Below are 19,265 nucleotides of genomic sequence, written 5' to 3' on the forward strand. Positions count from 1 at the left end.
CTACTCATTTGTTTTACATGTGCCATCTGTCTGAAGTAATAGGTTAGACCCACCAGAGGGCTCCTGAGCCAAAGCAATAACTTGCATGTGGCACAACGAGAAACAGATTAACAAAGACCTGTGTGCAGGTGAAGTCAGGTCCTTGGCTGCGTGTAGACCCTGAGCCTCTGGTTCGAGTTTATGTAACGTTGGAAAGTTGTAGATTCATTCAGCTGCATATGAATGTTTTTGTCTACTTGGTTATTAAGTGCAGTTGCCACTTTTGCCCTGCGAGTGACGTTATAGTCAACCTGTCAAAGGATGTCCTTAAGTGGCACTGGGATAGTTATAACTTCCCTGCTTCTTACAACAAAGCTTTGTGAAAAAGAAATGAGTAAAGAAAATATGTTTTTAATTAATTAATACAAAATAATATTAGTGAATCAAATATATGTAGTAATGTAGAAAATACATGGTTTTCTCTGAAATGTGTATCAAAAGCAGCATAGAATGACACAGACACACAAACACACACAATAATTTGTTCATCTTCTTCCTGTTCTTAGTTTCTGATGCGACTGAACAGGTATTCCTATGATTATATAGAAATGGCCCAGTTGGTAGAGTGTTCGTTCACCAACAAGAAGGTTGCTGGTTCATACCCCACTCTTCCCTATCTGCATGCCGAAGTGTCCTTGGCAAAACACTGAACCTAACATAGGATATAATAAGATAAAGAAAGATAAAACAATACAATTATTGGGCCAGATCTTGCCCCAAAGCTAGAATAACATATTAAGATAATTTGTGAAGTAGGTTTTGAAAATGTCAACTGTAATGAGAAGAATGACCTGAGCCTGAATATATAAAAAACACACATAAGATAAGTTAAAAACATGAAAATATAAAAGAATAGAAAGGGAGAATAAAAAGTAGTATTGGAAATGACAAATTAAAAAGTAAAAAGTAAAGTATATACACATATATAGGCTCTATAACGGTAAAGCTATAATAATGGACTTGAGGAGAATACATTTTGAGTAAATAGAAAAGTATAATCATATTTTTAGTCCCTAGAAAATACTTTTATTAATGAATATGTAGTTATTATCTTTGCATGGAAAACTCGTCATCACTTTAAAATGACAAGCCTCAAGACAATGCGTAAAACCGAATGAATTGGAGAGGCTTTGCTGTTGTTGCAGTTTTTATTGTATCCTATTAATCAGGCTTGTGTTGATGTCTTCAGCCGGGATGTGATGCCTCCCTCCCGGGGTGAGAGAGGGTGAGGAGAACAGGGGGAGGAGGAGAGGGACGTGGGAGGGGCCCCTGGCGCACAGAGCCCAGTTTAGCACTTTGCAACATTATCCTCGCCCAGCAGCAGCAGCAGCAGCGAGAGGCCGGGCTCTGCGGTCCTGCCACCTGCCTCCCAGCGAACCACATGGAGCAGACTGAGCCCCAGTGAGCCGGGGACCAGCAGGAGAAGAAGGTGGACCTTAAAACTCGCTATATGAACTCACACAGCGACCTGCGGACACAGAGATGAGGCTGACGGACTCAAGTGCCGGTCCCGGTGCCTCCTACTGCGGTCTGCGTCAAAGCTCTGGCTGCTCCAGGAGATGATGCCCTCGGTGCCTCCTGAAGGACTCCCCGGGTTGAACGCTTGCTTGTGAGGAGGAGAAGGAGGAGGAGGAGGTGGTTTCCATGTCAGTATCTCGGGGTAAACATCCAGCAGGGTCAGCGATGGCCAGCCCGGCTCCAGCCGCCCAGTCAGCCCCAGCATCTGCATTGTGAGGAGAAACTGGGAAGGAGGATTATGCACAGATAAAAAAAAGCACAACAGGTTTTTGTTGTTGCGTCTAAACCAGACAGAGCCCTCACTTTGGATTACAGGGTTTTGTTGTTGTTGTTGTTGTTGTTGTTTTGTTGCCAGCATGAACTCGCTGTATTTCTCCGACTCGCCGCCCGGCCCCGTGTGCAGCAGCAGCGTCCCGGGAGCCGGGTCGGGCGCGGCGACCAGCGCCCTGCGGAACGACCTGGGGTCCAACATCCACGTGCTGAAGACCCTCAACCTGCGGTTCCGATGCTTCCTGGCCAAGGTGCACGAACTGGAGCGGAGGAACAAGCTGCTGGAGGGCCAGCTGCAGCAAGCCCTGCAGAGGACCAAGTACCGGCACCTGTACACCCGGGAGGTCGCGGTGCAGACGGACGGGCCCGAGTCGAGGCTGCCGGGAACCATGTGGAGCTTCACCCACGTCCGGAGGCAAGGGGAGCGGGTCGAGACCGTGCACGGGCCCGGGGTGACGTGGACGCACCCGGACGGAGTCGGGGTCCAGATAGACACCATCACCCCGGAGCTCAGGGCTCTGTACAACGTGCTGGCCAAAGTCAAGAGGGAGAGAGACGAGTACAGGAGAAGGTGAGTGAAGTACACCTGTGTGTGAAGTATGTTGTTGTACATGTGTGCAGTCCCCCCGAAGTTGGAGTGTGTTTTCATTGTAGCACAACACACTTCAGGCTTACATACACATATCCTGATGAATGTGAGCATCAATCATTCAAAGTGGTGTAACAAGGATTTAGGGTCCTGAAAAAGTGAAGTGTCACCCTCCATTGTTTTTTGTCAATGGGCTGTGGGCCCCTAGGATCACTGCTCTCACTTCAGATGCACAGAATGAGAATGAAACTCAAATACGACATTTCACTGTCTAGAATACCTTCAAGTCATTAAATCCTCTTTATAGTGCACATGACAGTCAGAAGTTCAATGGTTGAAACTTACAATGTATCTGTGGTGTAGATTATAAGCCAAGATGTTATTCTACATCATTACATCACATTACATGTCATTTATCTGACGCTTTTTCCAAAGAGTCTTAAAATAAGTGCATTCAACATCCATGAGCACCACCTCATGAGCGGGTTCATCATCTTGCCCAAGGAGGACACAAGGGCATGGGCTGGGATTGGAGCCTCCAACCTTCTGGTTTAAACCATAAACAACCCTGCTTTTAAGGACAAACAGTCCACACAGGGAATAGCTCACATTAGGGATGAAAACATTTCTAGATTAAGTCAGAAACTACTTTCAATTTATCTTTATGTCTTTCATTAACAGTTAACTCATTTTAAACACCATTTCCTGGTTCCAGCTTCTTTATTGTGATGAATATATGTTTCATATCAGTGTAAGTAGAATGTAACTGGGTTTAGAACTGTTTGTTGGACAAAACAAGCCATTTGAAGATGTCCACTTTTTGCTCTGGGAAACCATGTTGGTAAAAAGTGATTCAGAAGAGGTTATGTGTTTTTAAAACGACATCACATGAGTGTAGATGTACTCTGAGTCAGTAGATAGACTGGAGCATGGAGCTATTTTCATCTCCCCATCACTCTGTGACCTATAACTCGTCAGTGAACCTTTTACTTCCCCCGTTGGTTTGGATTGGCCGATGTCTCGTTTGGCAGTACAGTGGAGAGATGACAAGCATCACAGTGGAAGTGTCATGAAGGTAGTGTTTCACATGAAGGATGTGAGATCGGCTGCTCAGCATTCACACAAAGAGTTCTAATGTGACCTGAACAGATCCTGTTTTTTTCACACACTTTTTTGAGGAAATTCCTTGGAATGCTTCATTGTTCCTCGCCCTTAGTCATATCAGCTTCGCTTCCTCGAGGACTCACTGCAGCCGCCCTGGCTGACCCATGCACGTCCCTGCTGGCCGGCTTGGCATGGCTGCAGGAGGGAGTCATGCCTGCTTCTGTTTGCTACTATGATTCAAGCAGATAGGCATTTTAACAGGCCTCTGTCTGCTCGGCGAGGTCGGCTATGACGGCGGCTGATTTCCCTGCGAGAGCACTGACTCAGTGACACAGAATGTGTGCACTCTCCCACCCCTTTGGGAAACTGGATATCCTGTCTAGTCATTCCCTGTAACCGGCATATCCTTTTTTGTGCATTTCTGCTGGAGAGGATGAACAGCAAAGGCCGGGACGGCAGCCAAAATTTAAAAACTGCTGCAGCTCGAGTCAAAAATCTGGATCCCATTTAGAAAAAGCAGGAGCTCTTGACTTTATAAGTGATCTAAACAGCCACATCATTTGCTTTTTAATCAGGGATTTTGTTAGAAGAAGATATCAGTCACTTCACTTTAAACAATCACTATTTATACATATATCATGCCTCCAAACAGAGGTTGTTCAGTCGTCTGTAAATACTATTACAGGAGTTCTGTACTCGTTTTCACTATGTTTACTTTACAGCTACTGTAGATGTTGTATTTACCTTTTCCCTGAATGACACTCCCAGTATCAGACTTGTTCTTCGTGGTGTATTAACATGCACAGAGCTGTGGAACACAACACATTCCTGGCCTCTTTTCATTGACCAATATTCATGGTAATCAATCTTTCTCCCTGCCTCATTCCATCTCAGCTCTTAGCTCCGGAGCTACATCACCCGGTTGTTTTCTCTGTGAGTCCCAGTCTAAATCCTCTTTACTACAGTCACGTTTCAGCATTCAATCCCCGAGCCCCATCCCGCCTCGCCTCCCCTGTTCTGTGCCCTTTGTGTTTGCTCGGCCATTTCTTCGTCCTTCCCTCCGCTCCTCTCCGCCCCTCGCTCCTCTCCGTGTCATACAGACTGCTTTGTAAGGCATCCTCTATCCCGATGGAGGGCCCCCCACCCTCCCTGTGCTCCCACACCGCCCTGGTGATTTATTAAAGCTTTACTAGTGCGGACACACACAAGGAGATGGATGACCAGACGGTCCAATTCTGAACTGGACACTTTCATGAATAATATGAAACACGCAGAGGTTTCATTTCTGAGTCGGAGGCAAAATGGCGTGACTTGTCAGACCGCGTGTTTGTAACACTGCTGCTTATAAAGTTGTATTCTGAAGTCAGGGCTTGAACACACATAAACGTTCCTGGGTAATGGACAGAAAATAGTCAATAGGACTATATCGATAAATTGAGACAATACAGATGTATTTATAAAACATTTGGAGCCAGAGTCATAAAGTTGTTCCACAGGACAAAACCCCAAGATGGTAAAATTTTAAACCCGACATTTTCTCCTAAATGTCATTTGTTAGTAATGGGAAAAAATTGTTTACATTTATAAACAAATGCAATTACTATTCACTCTTAAGTTATTGTTAAGATAATTATGCTTGTGGACAAACAAAAAATCATAAAGTATGTTATACTCATTTCAAATATAAGACAAAGATATACTGTCAGAAAACCCAGTTTAAAAACAAACAAAACTAAACAGCAGTTTAAAATAAGATTTTGAAAATTAAAATGATATTATGTTTTCACTACAATAAAATACGATTTCAATCAATCAAGTTTCATTTAGAAGCAAAAGAGCAACATTTAAGAAAATACTTAATTATTTTGAACTTTTTGCTTTAGATAAAAGTTCTTTTATACGTATTCTCATATGATTATGTTTTGTGTGTTGTAGTGTTTTGATTTGTTTTGTATCAGGGAAAAGTACGTTTTTTGTCAGACAGATCCAGACTGAATCAGACAGAAAATAGTCAAAATCAGGATCATGTGTGCAGGTTTTTTCTGGGAAGAAAGGTTTATTGATATAAACTACATAATTAATCAGCTGCTCACATTGTACAATTAGAGAACAATATGATTCTTTCAAAGTTGCTGGGTTTATTTTTTGCACTCTGAAAGCTCTTTAACCGATTTGATTCACATTCTTAACGTATTACTCTGGTGTGTTCATGCTTTGCTTGTTCTGCTGAGTCCTTCACATGCAAACATTAAGTATTCACTGTTCACATACAGTTGTCTGAGGAGAGGCTTCATAAATTAGACAACCAGCCTATATGAACAACCACTTAGTGCCTCGGTGGCTGGACTGTGAGGTTACTACCTCTCACACTGACAAACGATCGTGCAAAGGATGATGGGTAAAGGTCAATGCCACTGTCCTGTTTTCATCCCGCTGTCTTGCGTCAACGTGAAATGTATCAGTGAGGTCAGTGAGTCTCTACCTGTAATTGCAACGGGGCTTGAGCGGCTATGAAAACAGCGCCTGACACTGACCAACATATTTGACAGTCGTCAGCTCGCTTTATTTTAAAGAGGAACGGAGACTGTGACAGCTACACCTCTATGTGGCCAAGAAGGCAAATTGCCCATTTGTATAACATTTGCATGTTCTAACATTTACATGTCTTACTTATGGTGCAGAGATATCACAGGCAACTTCATCCATTATGCATATTAGTGCACATACAGACACATCAAGGCTAAAATAGAGCCGATGAACTTGACAGCAGTTCATTGTCAATTTAAACTGATATCACAGTGGTTTGCATGAATATCGATTGCACAGTAGGAAGTGAGCAGAGAGCAGTATAATGGCAGTATTACACATCTTTTTAAGGTGCAGTGCTCACTGCAGTGTTTTACTCAGTGATGAATGTGAAAGGACACGTCTCTATTAGCTCGACATCGGCTAAAGGCTCCAGTATGCTTCTACGTTCTCTGTTTCTCGGAGAGGGCTCCACGGGGGGTGAAGAGTCTTTTTGATTTTTACTAATCCGACCACTGTACGTCGAAAAAAATTCACCGCCAAACCCATAGGTAGCGCAACGGAAGACTAACTCAGAGAAGCCTACCCCCATTTTGGGAAGAAGAAGTCCACGTGTTTCTGTTTACCTCTGTTAGCTTGCCTCCCACACACTGAACCATGGCAACTAACAGAACTAAATAAAGTGACACCCAGCGGGTCAAAATGCTGATGTAATCGTTTCTTAGCGCAGCGGTTCCCCGGTCTTGTTTCCGAACTGTGTTGCTGATTCCACAGCTTGAATCTGCTTGAGGCTACATGTAGCTAGAAGCTACCCGGAGCTAGCTCCCCCCCAGCTTCCACACACAGTCAGCAGGGACTCCCGACACTAACTACTACTACCCAGTGTTTGCTTCTAACCTGACGGTATTATAGAAACAGTGTCATGATAGAAGTGGAATTAAAGTCGTGACGGCGGGTTTTGCTCTGTTACCACCGCAGTTAGCATGGTGGCTAGCCCACTAGCCTAGCCCGCTAGCGCCGTTTTGAAAGCTCATTATAACCGTATGTGACCGTGCACACATGCCGTCAGTGCTCTAACGAGCCACCGTCAGACGGACAACTCCGCTGGCTTAACACACACGTCACATTAATCGTAGAATCATAGTTGTGATTGGGTTTGATGTGACAGGGAAGGAAACAGGAAGTTTGAGGTCCGGAAATGACGTCGTAGGGAAATGACGTCGTAGGGAAATGATGTCGTTCGTGGACCAATCACAGCCAAGAGCTGTCCGTGGGGTCTCCGAAATAAAGACGGACAGTTAGAAAAATCAGACGTGTACGAAAAGCTCTCCGAGGCGCTCGGAGAGGGCGTTCTACGACGGATAGGGCGGTCTTATCTGTCCGTTTTAGAAAATACGTACAAGCATAAATTGGCCGTAAGATCTGAGTCCATTGCTGGCCTTCTGTAGTTGGTTGTTTATCCCGTCACTGAACAGAGGTAAAACAACTGTCCTGCTGCAGCTGAATGTCAGTGCAAGTGTAGGACGTGTAGTGAACCGGTACAGCCTCTGGGCTTCCATGTTCATAATGAATGAATTAAGTAATTCACATACACAGCTGAATTTAGCCATCTGCGGGTCAATGCAATGCACAGACTTTATTCTGAGGCTTTATCTCACCTCCTGTGCTTAAAGGAGGTGAAAGGCCGAAGTGAGACTCACTTTGAAAGGGACGTAATATATTAGTACCTAATTAAATGGTGAGGTAAAATGTTAATCCAGAGCTGAGAGCTCAAACAGCATATTTCTCTACATGAATCGCACCGTGCCTCACCAATGAGCTCTTCAGCTTCTGCCTGTCTGTCTTTGCTGCTGACCTGCCCCCTGTATAATCCAGGCCGTCTATTTGGGAGAGGGATTTTCTCTAAGCCGTCACCTAGCAGCGCCGAGGCTCCGACGGCAGCCAGCGCTGCACCACATCCTGGCACGCAGCCGCTGCTCTGCGCTGGGGCCTCTCGAAGTGGAAGACTTCCTGCTGCTGAGATACAGTGAGAGAGCTCAGTTCACTAAGACCATTCAGCTCCCGATTACAGTTTATCATGTGCCTCGCTTGCTCCCCCTTCCTGTCTGTGTGCTGCTCTTTTCACGAGGTCACAACTTTTTTTGTACTTTCCCAGGCAAATAGCGTTCAGTAGTATTATTCAAGTCTTTTAAAATTATTTGAGACCAAGTGTGTTTTGTAGATTTTCCGCCCATGTCAGCCTTTCACAGTGTTCATTATTCTACTATACTGAATAAACAAGAATAGATTTGCATTTATGTTTATATCTCATGGGAAAAAAGGGGAAATTTGCGATTCAGTATCTTGACACTGTGGGATGCAGACTGGACCAGCCGGGGATCAAACCAGCGACCTTCTGGTTCGTTGACGACCCGCCAGTCCAGAGCACTAATGTATTTTGAATTTTATTAAAAATTGCATTTCTTTGTCATAAGAGTCTAAAGAAATCATTAAGATTTGATCGGTATCAGTATCAGGATTTTAACTACCAAACATTGGTATCTGCATCCGCCCCCATGTCACCGTGACACCATTGCAAACTTGGATTGTCCTCAGTGATTAAATTATTCCTTTCATAAATGTTTGCGCAAATGCCAGATACTATCTCACTGCTGTATGTATTAAAACAGTGGTATGAGGGTCAGATGTCAAGAAATAAATCCACAGAATCCTGAAATGATGAATGACCTTGGAACAGGGAGGGAAGCACATTCCTGCAACACAAAATGTTCTGGATTCCCTCAACATTTTTCTTGTGAAATATTTAAGCTTGAGACACATGCAGCTTGGGTTGAGCTCTACTGAGTAGAAGTCCCAAACAACACACGATTTAGTGCTGTTTGTGTCACGTTTGCTTAAAACTACATGGACCAGCACTTTTAGGACATTACCGAGCATTTTGTTAATCTGAAAGCAAATATGTGTGACTTGTTTTTTTAAAGGTACAAACGGGATTGGAACTGATGCATTGGATTTGGTCTATTTTGTGGGATTTGTTAATAAAAATAAAGAGCATTGCCAGCCCAAAATAATCAAGACAAGAAAAAGCCAACAACTGTGTTACATTTAGAAATTGGTTTAAATCTGGATAACACCATTGTGTGTGCTCTGTTGTACCTTTGCTCTCTCAGCGCTTGTGTCGGTAGCTGCAGCTGTTGTTGATTATTCATGGGTATCGATATGGCTGAGAGCAGTGGTGCGTTGCCATATTTAAAAGTGCAGGAATGCACCTGTCTCTTGAAAGCACTGACTGCACAGTGAGAGCTGCACAGGAGGTTTGGCTGGTGGATTATTTTGGAAAAGCACTGCTTCGCCTTGCAGCAGCTGTGGCCGGAGGCGAAGCTGCACATGTACAGTTTGTCAGGTGAATGTTCCTGCTGAGTCTATAATCATCGGACCTTATTTTATTTACAGCTAATACATTTAACAGAGTCTTTACGTCTCTGCTCAGACCTGCTCTGGCTGAAAAGCTATTGCACCTTTACTAAAGGCCTGGATGTGCTGACACAGCATGCAGACTTAATAGCCTCTGTATTTCAAAAGCTTATTATTTCAGGGGCAATGTTGGTTTGCGTGACACCTTTGAAAACAAACACGCGTACAAACACACACACACACACACACACACACACACATTAAATCTGCCTCTGCGTTCTTGCATGCTCGACATAAAACTAAACCAGATGTGTGTCTCCCCGGAGTCGTCTGCATATCTTGAGGAGATTAAAGTCTGTAAATCTCCTGTGGACTTGTTTTCATAACAGCAGAAAAAACACAGTTATCACGTTAAAGGGACATTCTGTGATCAAAATGTGAACAAAAACAAGACCTTTCTATTACAACCCATAACGCTGACAGGTCTCCGTGGTGCAAAGGCTAACAGGCAATTTTTGTGTTCTGATAGTGTAAAAAGCATAGATTTTTTATAAAGATGGATGACATTTCCCCAAAAGTCAATCCAAAGCGTCTCAATCGCCCCGATCACCTCCTGATCATAATCCCTACCTTCTCCATGTTACTGGGTGGAACATGAACCAAACTAAAAGTCATAGTACTCGTCAAATTTTGTTTTTCTCGCAAAGATGGTTTCTGTCATTCAGGTAGTTCATATCGCATGTTTGTTCATGTCTTTATTTTTCAGCTAAGTTTATTTTTATTTGACACTTTAAAACTGGGTTAAACATCATAAGTGACAGCTGAGACTGACACACGATTGGTCAACGGGACCTTTCTCTCGAGCTCGACTCTGGCTCCGAATGCACCAAGATGATGGCATTCATATCTGGATAGTGGGAGGACGAGTCGTCCATCTTCACCCACAGTCTATGGTGTAAAGGCAATGGTGTGCATAAACACTAAACCTCAATGCAGATGATGTTATTAGATATTCTTGTCACTTATATGGACAAAGTTCAAAATACAGTGAAGAATAACTAGTAGCCTCACATAGACACAGTAACACAAAGAGTATTTCACAACCTGACAATTTGTTCATATTTGGCACGCAGCAAATCTGTAGCAAAAGAAAGTTTGCTGGTTGTTTAATTATACAGAGGAGTTAATGAAAGCTTACTGTGCACAAATGTTGATTATTTGAAGTTGTTGGATTTTCTCTGGTCTTGTAAAATTCTGTCCGTCAGAGGTCTCAAGCTCAAAAGGTGAGGCACTGAAGCTCTTGTATGACATCACTAATGGTTGTAGATGAGAAACACTCTGTAAAACACTTTAGAAGAAAAAGATGCCGTCCTTTTATTAAAAGACAATCAATAGAAAATAACAGTCCATTGTAAACATGCATTGGTGCGTTATTAAACTGTCTCTTAGAATTGGTCTTTCACTCAGGTGGTTTTATTTGACTAAACATGATTGATTGAAAGATGTTGTGGTCGAGCAACTAGATGTCACGCGAATAGAGCGGTTTTACTTTTCTATTCTCTCCCGGGGTTCATCCCACAGGTGTGTGTACCCAGTGTAACAAAAGATATTTGTCTTGTGGCAATATATCATAGCTCTACTATGTCTCACTTAATTTGTCTGCACACACCCTGGCATGTGAGGATTTGTGCCAGAAGTGAACATCCTCATCTTCTGTTATCTGTCACTCCCGTAGTGCAGCTCCACCCTAACATGGCCTGGGCATGCATGTCGCTGTTTGTGCTTGACACACATGAGTTGGATTTCACAAATCCGTTTCATCTGTTAAACGGAGCATCAAGCTCAAAGCCCCTCATTATGGGATTGTTAGGAGTGTTTTCACAAGTCAGGTCTTTATTCTTTTTGTGCAGTTATATATCTGCTGCCTGTACTGTGTGTTGCATAAATAGCCAGGAGCCCATATTGTGAGGGAGCTATAACTTTCACCGCAGTAAAGGGAAATCAGTGCGAACACAATAACACGGCAGCACAGTACTGAGCCCTGTGGGGTGGGTGGGGTCGCTTTGATTTCTAGATGGAAACTGCAGGCAAAACAGATTTTCTGTCACAGTGCTCTGTCACCCTCCTCTCCGCCCACACTGCTGCAGAGAGCACTAATAAGAGTCCTGGATCCTGTGTGTGAAGTTCAAGACTTCATTAAATAGTGCATGTGATGAAATGTCACTATCCAGGTGCTTATCAGTGATTCAGTAAATCAGTAATAAACTTGTGTTGTCTGAAACTCCTTTGGCCATTCTCTGCCAGCGGAGACATTCAGCTGCCAGTTGTCATAAAAACAATCAAACTATTAAATTTGGGTTGGTTTCACGGGAGCAGCAGCCGTGCATGTCCCTGCAGGGATTTAACGGTTTGAGGAACCGCTGCCATTACAAACACTTGCATTGAAAGCAATTACTTTTAATTATTTAAATTGTCAGGGTGCTTTTAGGTCATACCTATTAGTTGGTGTCTGTCACCCCTTCAAAAAAGAAAAAGAAGAAACGTCTGGCGCTAACCTGATAGCAGCATCTGTCAGGCCAGAGAAAAGAGGGCTGGGATAGGCTCTGGGAGTTAAGCAATTAGAGAATGCAAGTGCAGTTTGTGCAAAGTGCAAACAAGTCAAGCTCACACCCATGTTGTGGTGGAAAAGTCATTGTGGAAACATTTTGGGGCCAGATCAACCACGAGGATTAGACATGTTAGAACAGTGGCTCCAAATTATCAGTCCATCAGTATGAAGGGAGGATCCACTGGTTGTGTACCAAACCCTCTTTTCACCGGGATGCTTTGATCAGTGGTAATGAGTTTGTTATGGTCTCACCGCTCCAAACTATGACAGAAACATGATTTGTGCCCAGGTTGTAATTATCTTTTATTGTAGCCCGGTTGTGTTGTATCTAGTCGTTGTTGTTGCTCTGCCTAAACTTGCTTCTCAATGTCTGTCGAAATCCAGGAAAAAAATGTTTTGTTGTGCACGGATTCTCCAGTAGATTATATATAATGTTTAGATTTCTCTGGGAATGATTCACGTAGATGTAAATGATAAACAAAGCTTATAGAAGCTTAGTGATTGTTTGACTGCTGAGACATAAGCTGCTGCAGCATGAACTTATAAACTAATAAAGACGTCAGGTTTAACACAGAATATTCATCCAACTGATTCCATTTCTCAAAGCCTACAACCCACCATCCTCAGTTATAGTGTTATCTGAACATGCACTATATCCCATGTATATTTTCATGTCTAACCCTCATGGATTTGCAAGACACCAGGAAGTTGCAATATAAAGGGTTATTTCATTACTTTGTATAAAACTAAATATGGTGCTCTTTCTTTCAAGCTTGGCAAATAAAATCAACTCGGAAAAATATTTCCCTTCATGAAAAATAAGTTTCTACTAAATTACACTTTACTGCTAGAAATGCAATAGCTCGTCTATTACAGCGTCATTAAACGTTCTCTGTCAAATCATTGCAAGATATAGATAAAATATCTTGTTGCCGAGATGATTATTGCCTAAAGCTATTCCATCATTATCCATCATTTTCCTAGTTCACATTATATCTACTGACCTTCAGCCGACAGCACCCGTCAAAACAAGATTTAGAGCAGTAAATAAATACTAGCACTGTCCCCTACATTACTGACTGGCAATGTTTGGTTGCTCCCTGAGGACCAATGATAGTGATGGCTTGGGAAAATGTCTGTGGTTACTTAGCAACACCGACAGTCCTCCAGCTCAGCCCATAGTGGTGTCTGTGTCCTGTCTGGGTTGGGGGGGGGTCTACACTTAAGACTGACCATGCTCTCTGCAGACAGCATGTGCACAGTTCACAGCACGAAGGAGGGAATCCAGAATGAAGACACATGGACAGAAGATGGTTGGAGAAGATGGAGGAGAAATGACTTGAGCCCTGACCTTGGCATGTTGATTTGTCAGCAGAGACCCTGGGGCTGCCAGACGCTGCCTGGGCTGCTTTCGCTGGTTTATTAGCAGGCTGCACATGTCTCACTGTGGAGTCTGGGGAGGCTATAGATTACACACAGCATCATGACATTCAATCAATGACCTACTACAGTCACCCCACCCCCGACCCCTTTTTTTTTCCTCCCAGCAAAGCGTCACATAACTCACAATTTCTCATCCCAGTGCAACAGACGCTCCCTCTCATCGCGTTCTTCTTATCCAGCCAAGATTACTGGAAGAATCTGAGCTGAAAGTTAATCCTCACACGTGCACCTTTTTATTGCACGGAGACTATGGGGAATGTTGGTGTGTCATGGTGAAGACATTATACAGAAACGCCTATAGAGAGGCAGGCGAGGAATCATGTGCGCTCTGGACTCGCTGACGTGATTTATCACGGCTGTCAGTGGCCTCATTTCATATGAGCAGCTGAGTAGTGTTTGTCCTGCATTTGGCCAGATGTATTGATCCTCTAATCGGTTATCATGTAACACTTCCTGTCTTACTATTGCCTGCTCTCGTGACAATTCATTATAATGTTGCTATTAAAATCTTTTAAGCTTTTAGAGTTAGACTTGCAGAGGTTTGTCTTAAGAGAGACGTGACAATTTGTGTCTTAGTGAAAATGTAATGATTGTTGTCAAAACATCCAGGGGAGGAAGGTTTGCCACTTATCAGAGTGAGGTTTGATTATTGAAAACAACAAAACAATATTGGTATAATTTGTACCGAATTACTATGCAGAGATATCCTAAGTCATTTGATATTTTGCCCAACATTTCTACAAACTAAAATAGTCTCCTTTAAAACACATTTGACTATATTGCTTTTTAACAACCTTATATTGAAAAGAACATTGCATTTTGATACAATAAATAAAAATGGTTGAATATATTTATGAACATTTGATCTAAACTGAATGGTAGAAAAACATCAGGTACTCAGTAGAGCCCGTACCTCTGCCAAGGCCCATAACAGTTCCCTTATGAAACTCATACATATCAGCCCCCTAAACATGCCTGATCAAGATGCATCAATTGTTCTCTTAGAAATAAATAAATACATAAAAAACTCTATGTTAAAGAAAGTGAAAATGAAATTCTTGGATCTGCCCCTGATGCGGATCAGCACCAACATTTTTAGAGTTCCTGAGTTATCCGTCCAGGAGTTTTTGCGTTATCTTGCTTCCTAAATAACAAATGGACAAGGTAGAAAACAGAACCTCCTTCGGGCAGGTAAAAAGGCTTACTGTTACATTTGAGCTCCTAACAACTTAAATAAACCTTAAACATGAAGATCCTGAGCTTGAGCGCGATATCAAATAAATTAATTAAAGGGTACAAAATATAATCTTGAAGTTCATGTATTCAAGAGTAAATCTACTTTAATACATAGGATCAGTTTTTAAGCTTGTAATTATATGTCTGATCACTGAGGAATCCTACTCCCTTACACTTTCCAAAGAATCATACTGTTTGAAGAGGGTGTTGTCTGACTCACTGGATTATGAGCAACAGAGGATTTATGGAATCATCCACTACCACACCTCAAAGTTTTCCCTGAACTCTTTCTAGGTGTTTGCAGCCTGTTCGTGTAGGATCTTTTAAATCTGAATATCCAATAAACATTTTATCATTAAAGTAATTATTAAAACATGTCTTTGATGCCTCCAAGACATTATCTGTCATCATTTTGATTCTGGCGGACATAAATCATTGAAAGGAATTAATCATTGAAGGAAAATAAAAAATAAAATAAAAAAACAACAGCGCGGCAGGTTTGGATGATCGTGCTTTGTTCAGATTTCTCTGAACGAGCGGTGGGAAAACACTGAGGCAGCTCGGAGACAAGCGTAACTCCCAGGCATACCGCACAAGGCAGGGAGTGTTAGCTGGCAAGTGTTGCAGGAATGTTATTGTTCATCAGGGAGAAATTGTATGAGAAAATGTCTGTTTGATGTCACACACATTACGGTTCTTCCCTCCGAGTTACTGTCCAGGTGCTGTTTGTTCACACATCACAAAGCACGTACTTGCTGTCGCATCATTAAATAGAATCTGTTTACAGTTCAAGATTTTCTTCAGTGCTTGTGCAGATAACGATGTTTTACCGACTGAAGAATACAATTTCCTGATGGTCACTATTAGATTGATACAGTGCAATAGTTCCCTGATGACTCATTCTTTAAAAGGCCTTTAATTTTCTCAATGAAACACTAATTAACTCAACTTAGGAATGATTAAAATTTGGAAACCATTTAATCCATTACTGCATTTTCAATTGTCATTGTAAATTGAGTTAAGACTTTGATAAACCAGAGTTTTTGAATAATCGGAGCAGGAATGAGGAGGGTGAGTCTGGCAGTAAACAGACGTCTGTGAGTTGACACAGGCTCCAACCCTCCTGCCGTCGCTGTCCTTGTAAGGAGACTCCGGGTTTGTTCGTTTGACTGAGTCAGGCTCAAGGTTCAGCTGAACCAGAAGCAGGGCGGGCAGATTGAATACCTCCACTGGGGCAGCAGTACCGTCTTTGTTTGGATTCGCCATTTTAATCTGCATGCTTGAAAACAAGGCAACGATTTTCCATTTGCCTTTTACGGGCGGCTGAGTTGTAACTGCCTCAAAACAACGTGGAAGCGGACTTCAACGGCTCCATTACCTCTGATAGATCACATAAATAGTCCTGACATATGGTCGACAGTTAGAGGCTTTCCCTCCATCAGCAGGTCGATTTAATCACGTCGTCCCTGTTATCACTCGTTAAAGAAAAAGTTGTGTAGGAAGTGACAACAGCAGCGATGCAGATGCTGTGACAAACCAATTTGTGTCTGCGGAGGATGTGATGCAGTTGTGAACTGTGATGACCTCAGCCGAGTTCCTGCGGCAGACAGTGGGAGTGTTGTGGACACCGTGAAGCAGCAGTGCCAGCGTTTTTAGAACAAGGCTTCAATCACAGGGCGAGCTGGCACGCCCCTCCTAGGAATACTTTTCCCTAATTAGACAGTGGACATTCAGTGGGTCCTGAAAGAAGACAAGCTGAGTTTTGTTAAGAATGTGAATTTCCAGTGACGCATGTTGTGATACCAGAGTGACTTGTGTCGGTGTTTGTGTTTCTCCATGGTCGAAGCTGTGTTGGTGAGCTAACGCCCCAGTCGGTCCTGGTTATCGGATGTCAGCTTTTCCCCTTATAGGCCATATAGGCCCACGGTCAGGCATGTGCAACTTACACCGGTATATATACATTTTCCCACTTGCAACCTTATATCGCAAACACGCAGCACCCACACACACACACACAAATCATGTCTTCACCTTATGGTTTTAGGTTTCATGTGAAAGGGACTTGCTTTTTGTCCCCATAAGGAAGACAAGTCCCCACAACAAGAGTAATACTTGGAACACACACATATCCCTATTATTCTATCTTCATCAGGACTTGATATTGACCTTCAGAAAAGATGTTTTGCCTCATTAGGACGAGGCTTTGGTCCCCATGACGTCTACTGGTTCTGTAAAGGTCATTATTTGAACTCGAAAAGGTCCTAAAGAGGTCAAAGAAAAATGAGTACACACACACATACACATACAGGCAAACACACACACACACACAAACAGAACCCACCCTTCCCAGTCACTGCACATGATTCCCTCAGTGGCTCTTTGTCACATCAATGTGTCTGATACTCTGTGGTTCCTTTACATAACTGAATGAGTTCCCTCTTCATTCTGAGCCTCATCCTGTCTTTAGAGAAGCATCAGTGACTCAGCACGCCAGCGATCTCGTCTCTCAGGGAACCAGATGAGTGTATTAGGAGCACGTTGAACTGACTGATGCTGTGTTATAACCACACAGAGGCAATTATGGACGGTTCTAATTCTGTTTGTACGTAGCTGCCATGGCGCGGATGTGCGATATGACCCATCACGAGAGCAGATCTATGTTGCTAATCATAGTTCATCATAGTGCAGCTTGCAGCCATTGGGGGCATCTGGCGTTTTATTTTTAGCCATGTTAGCACCGCGGCACTAGCAAAGGCAGAATCTGTAACTGAAATATCTCATCACGTTAATGTCGACAGGATTTTTATTTCAAACTTTGTCTTATACAAAACACTTATTAAACCAAGGCCCTTGCCATCAGCCTCAGCTGTACTTTTGTAGATGATTCATAGCCTCCACACAAAGATTAAAGACATGTCTCCACTTCTTCCTGTTGTAAAGTATTAAGCTAAAATATCTTGTGTTGATACACGTGCTTCCATTTTACACTTTTGACATCATTTGGAGCTAGAGTCTGTGCAGGAGTTTACTTGATTTACTTTTGATTTTGGTCCATGTCCCACCCACTAACATGGAGGAGATAGGGTGTGTGGCTTATACTGCTGGGGACTATGAAGTGATGAATAATTCAGTCCAACTCATCTTCAGGAAATGTTAGAATTGCTATGATTGTGTTTGCTCCAATATGTTCAAACTCTTTCAAAAACACGAGATTTCCGTTTGCTTTGTGCTGTTGGCAGTGAGATCACAGACTCTCTCTCCTGTGACTTCTGAGGAATGAAGCCGTGAGCATGTAGGAATCCAGTCTGCAGCAGAGAGACACTCCACCCTTCAGGGTGTGGTGACGCTCAAATGTCCCTCCGCAGTCATTCACAGGTCCAGAAACTATTCATGAGCAATGTTTACTGTATTTGAAGAAGGATGGGACTGTGTTCTCTTTAATCCTTTGTATTGAGGCAGTGGGTTTGCAAAGATTAGCGCACAAAAAAGGAAAACAGACAAAAGGTTGAAAATAGGAGGAGGAAGTGGGTGGGACCTGCACTGCCAAGGGCATTTGTAATCAGAGACCGGAGTATTATTCCCACTAAAGTACCATTACCCTGTACAGTGGCCCCCAGGGGACCAGGACCAGCCGTAACTGACCAACCTCTCTGCTGTGTGTTGTAGATGGGAGGAGGAGGTGTCCAGACGGGAGAAGCTGGAGTCTACGGTGGAAACCCTGCAGCAGGTTGGGAAACATAAACAATAAAATATAAACCAGTAACACGCACAGTCTATTTAAAGTCATGCTAAAGGTCCTTTAACACACACAAACACACACACAACACACACACACACACACAAACACACACAAACACACACACACACACACACACACACACACAAACACACACAACACACACACACACACACACACACACACACACACACACACACACACACACAGTATATTGAGATCTGAGGGAAAGACTGTGTTCACGTCTAAAACAGCCGCCACAGCAGGTGCATTTAAATATAGCTCAGCGCTTCGTTGTGTTTATGCAGCGTGAACTCAGCTGAGCCGGCCGGCCAGAAGCTAATGCACCAGGAGGATGTGTGTCAGTTTAGAAAAACCACAATACAAACCAATCAGGAGTAGTCAGCTGACCTAGATATAGATATAAACATTAAAATATCACTTGCAGCCTGCCATCATGTTTCTGTCCAGAGCATGCGAACAGAAATAGATGTCAAGGCAAAAATCAATTTTAAGTGTCAAGCCATGGGGGGGGGGGGGGGGGCTACATCACAAAGAGCAACGCCATCCCAGCAGCCGGCGTGAGGAGCTCATCTGGCCGGTGTCCTTCCCTGTTTCTGCTTCAGCACAGATCGATCCGTGACAGCACACGGGTTTGTCTTAGATCCTGGGTCAGCAAAACACCAGATAGAGTGAGGTAGTGGCATCCCCCCCGGGGGCTTTAACCCATTCAAAGCACACGGGCAGATGTGTATGGGGGAGCCGGAAATCTGCTCACACAA

General features: G+C 43.2%; 1 protein-coding gene across 1 annotated transcript in view; it reads left to right on the forward strand.

Moving 5' to 3' along the window:
- The first annotated feature begins 1,421 nt into the window (after positions 1 to 1,421).
- The window catches only part of iffo2b (intermediate filament family orphan 2b), a 28,051-nt gene continuing 10,207 nt past the window's right edge, over positions 1,422 to 19,265 (forward strand). Inside the window, exons 1-2 of the mRNA XM_061069248.1 lie at positions 1,422 to 2,398; positions 18,414 to 18,474. Of these exons, the coding sequence (XP_060925231.1) occupies positions 1,914 to 2,398; positions 18,414 to 18,474 (546 nt within the window). The 5' untranslated portion in view covers positions 1,422 to 1,913. The remainder of the gene's footprint in view (positions 2,399 to 18,413; positions 18,475 to 19,265) is intronic.

Source organism: Limanda limanda, chromosome 4 (genome assembly GCF_963576545.1).
Source record: "Limanda limanda chromosome 4, fLimLim1.1, whole genome shotgun sequence".
Classification (NCBI taxonomy): domain Eukaryota; kingdom Metazoa; phylum Chordata; class Actinopteri; order Pleuronectiformes; family Pleuronectidae; genus Limanda; species Limanda limanda.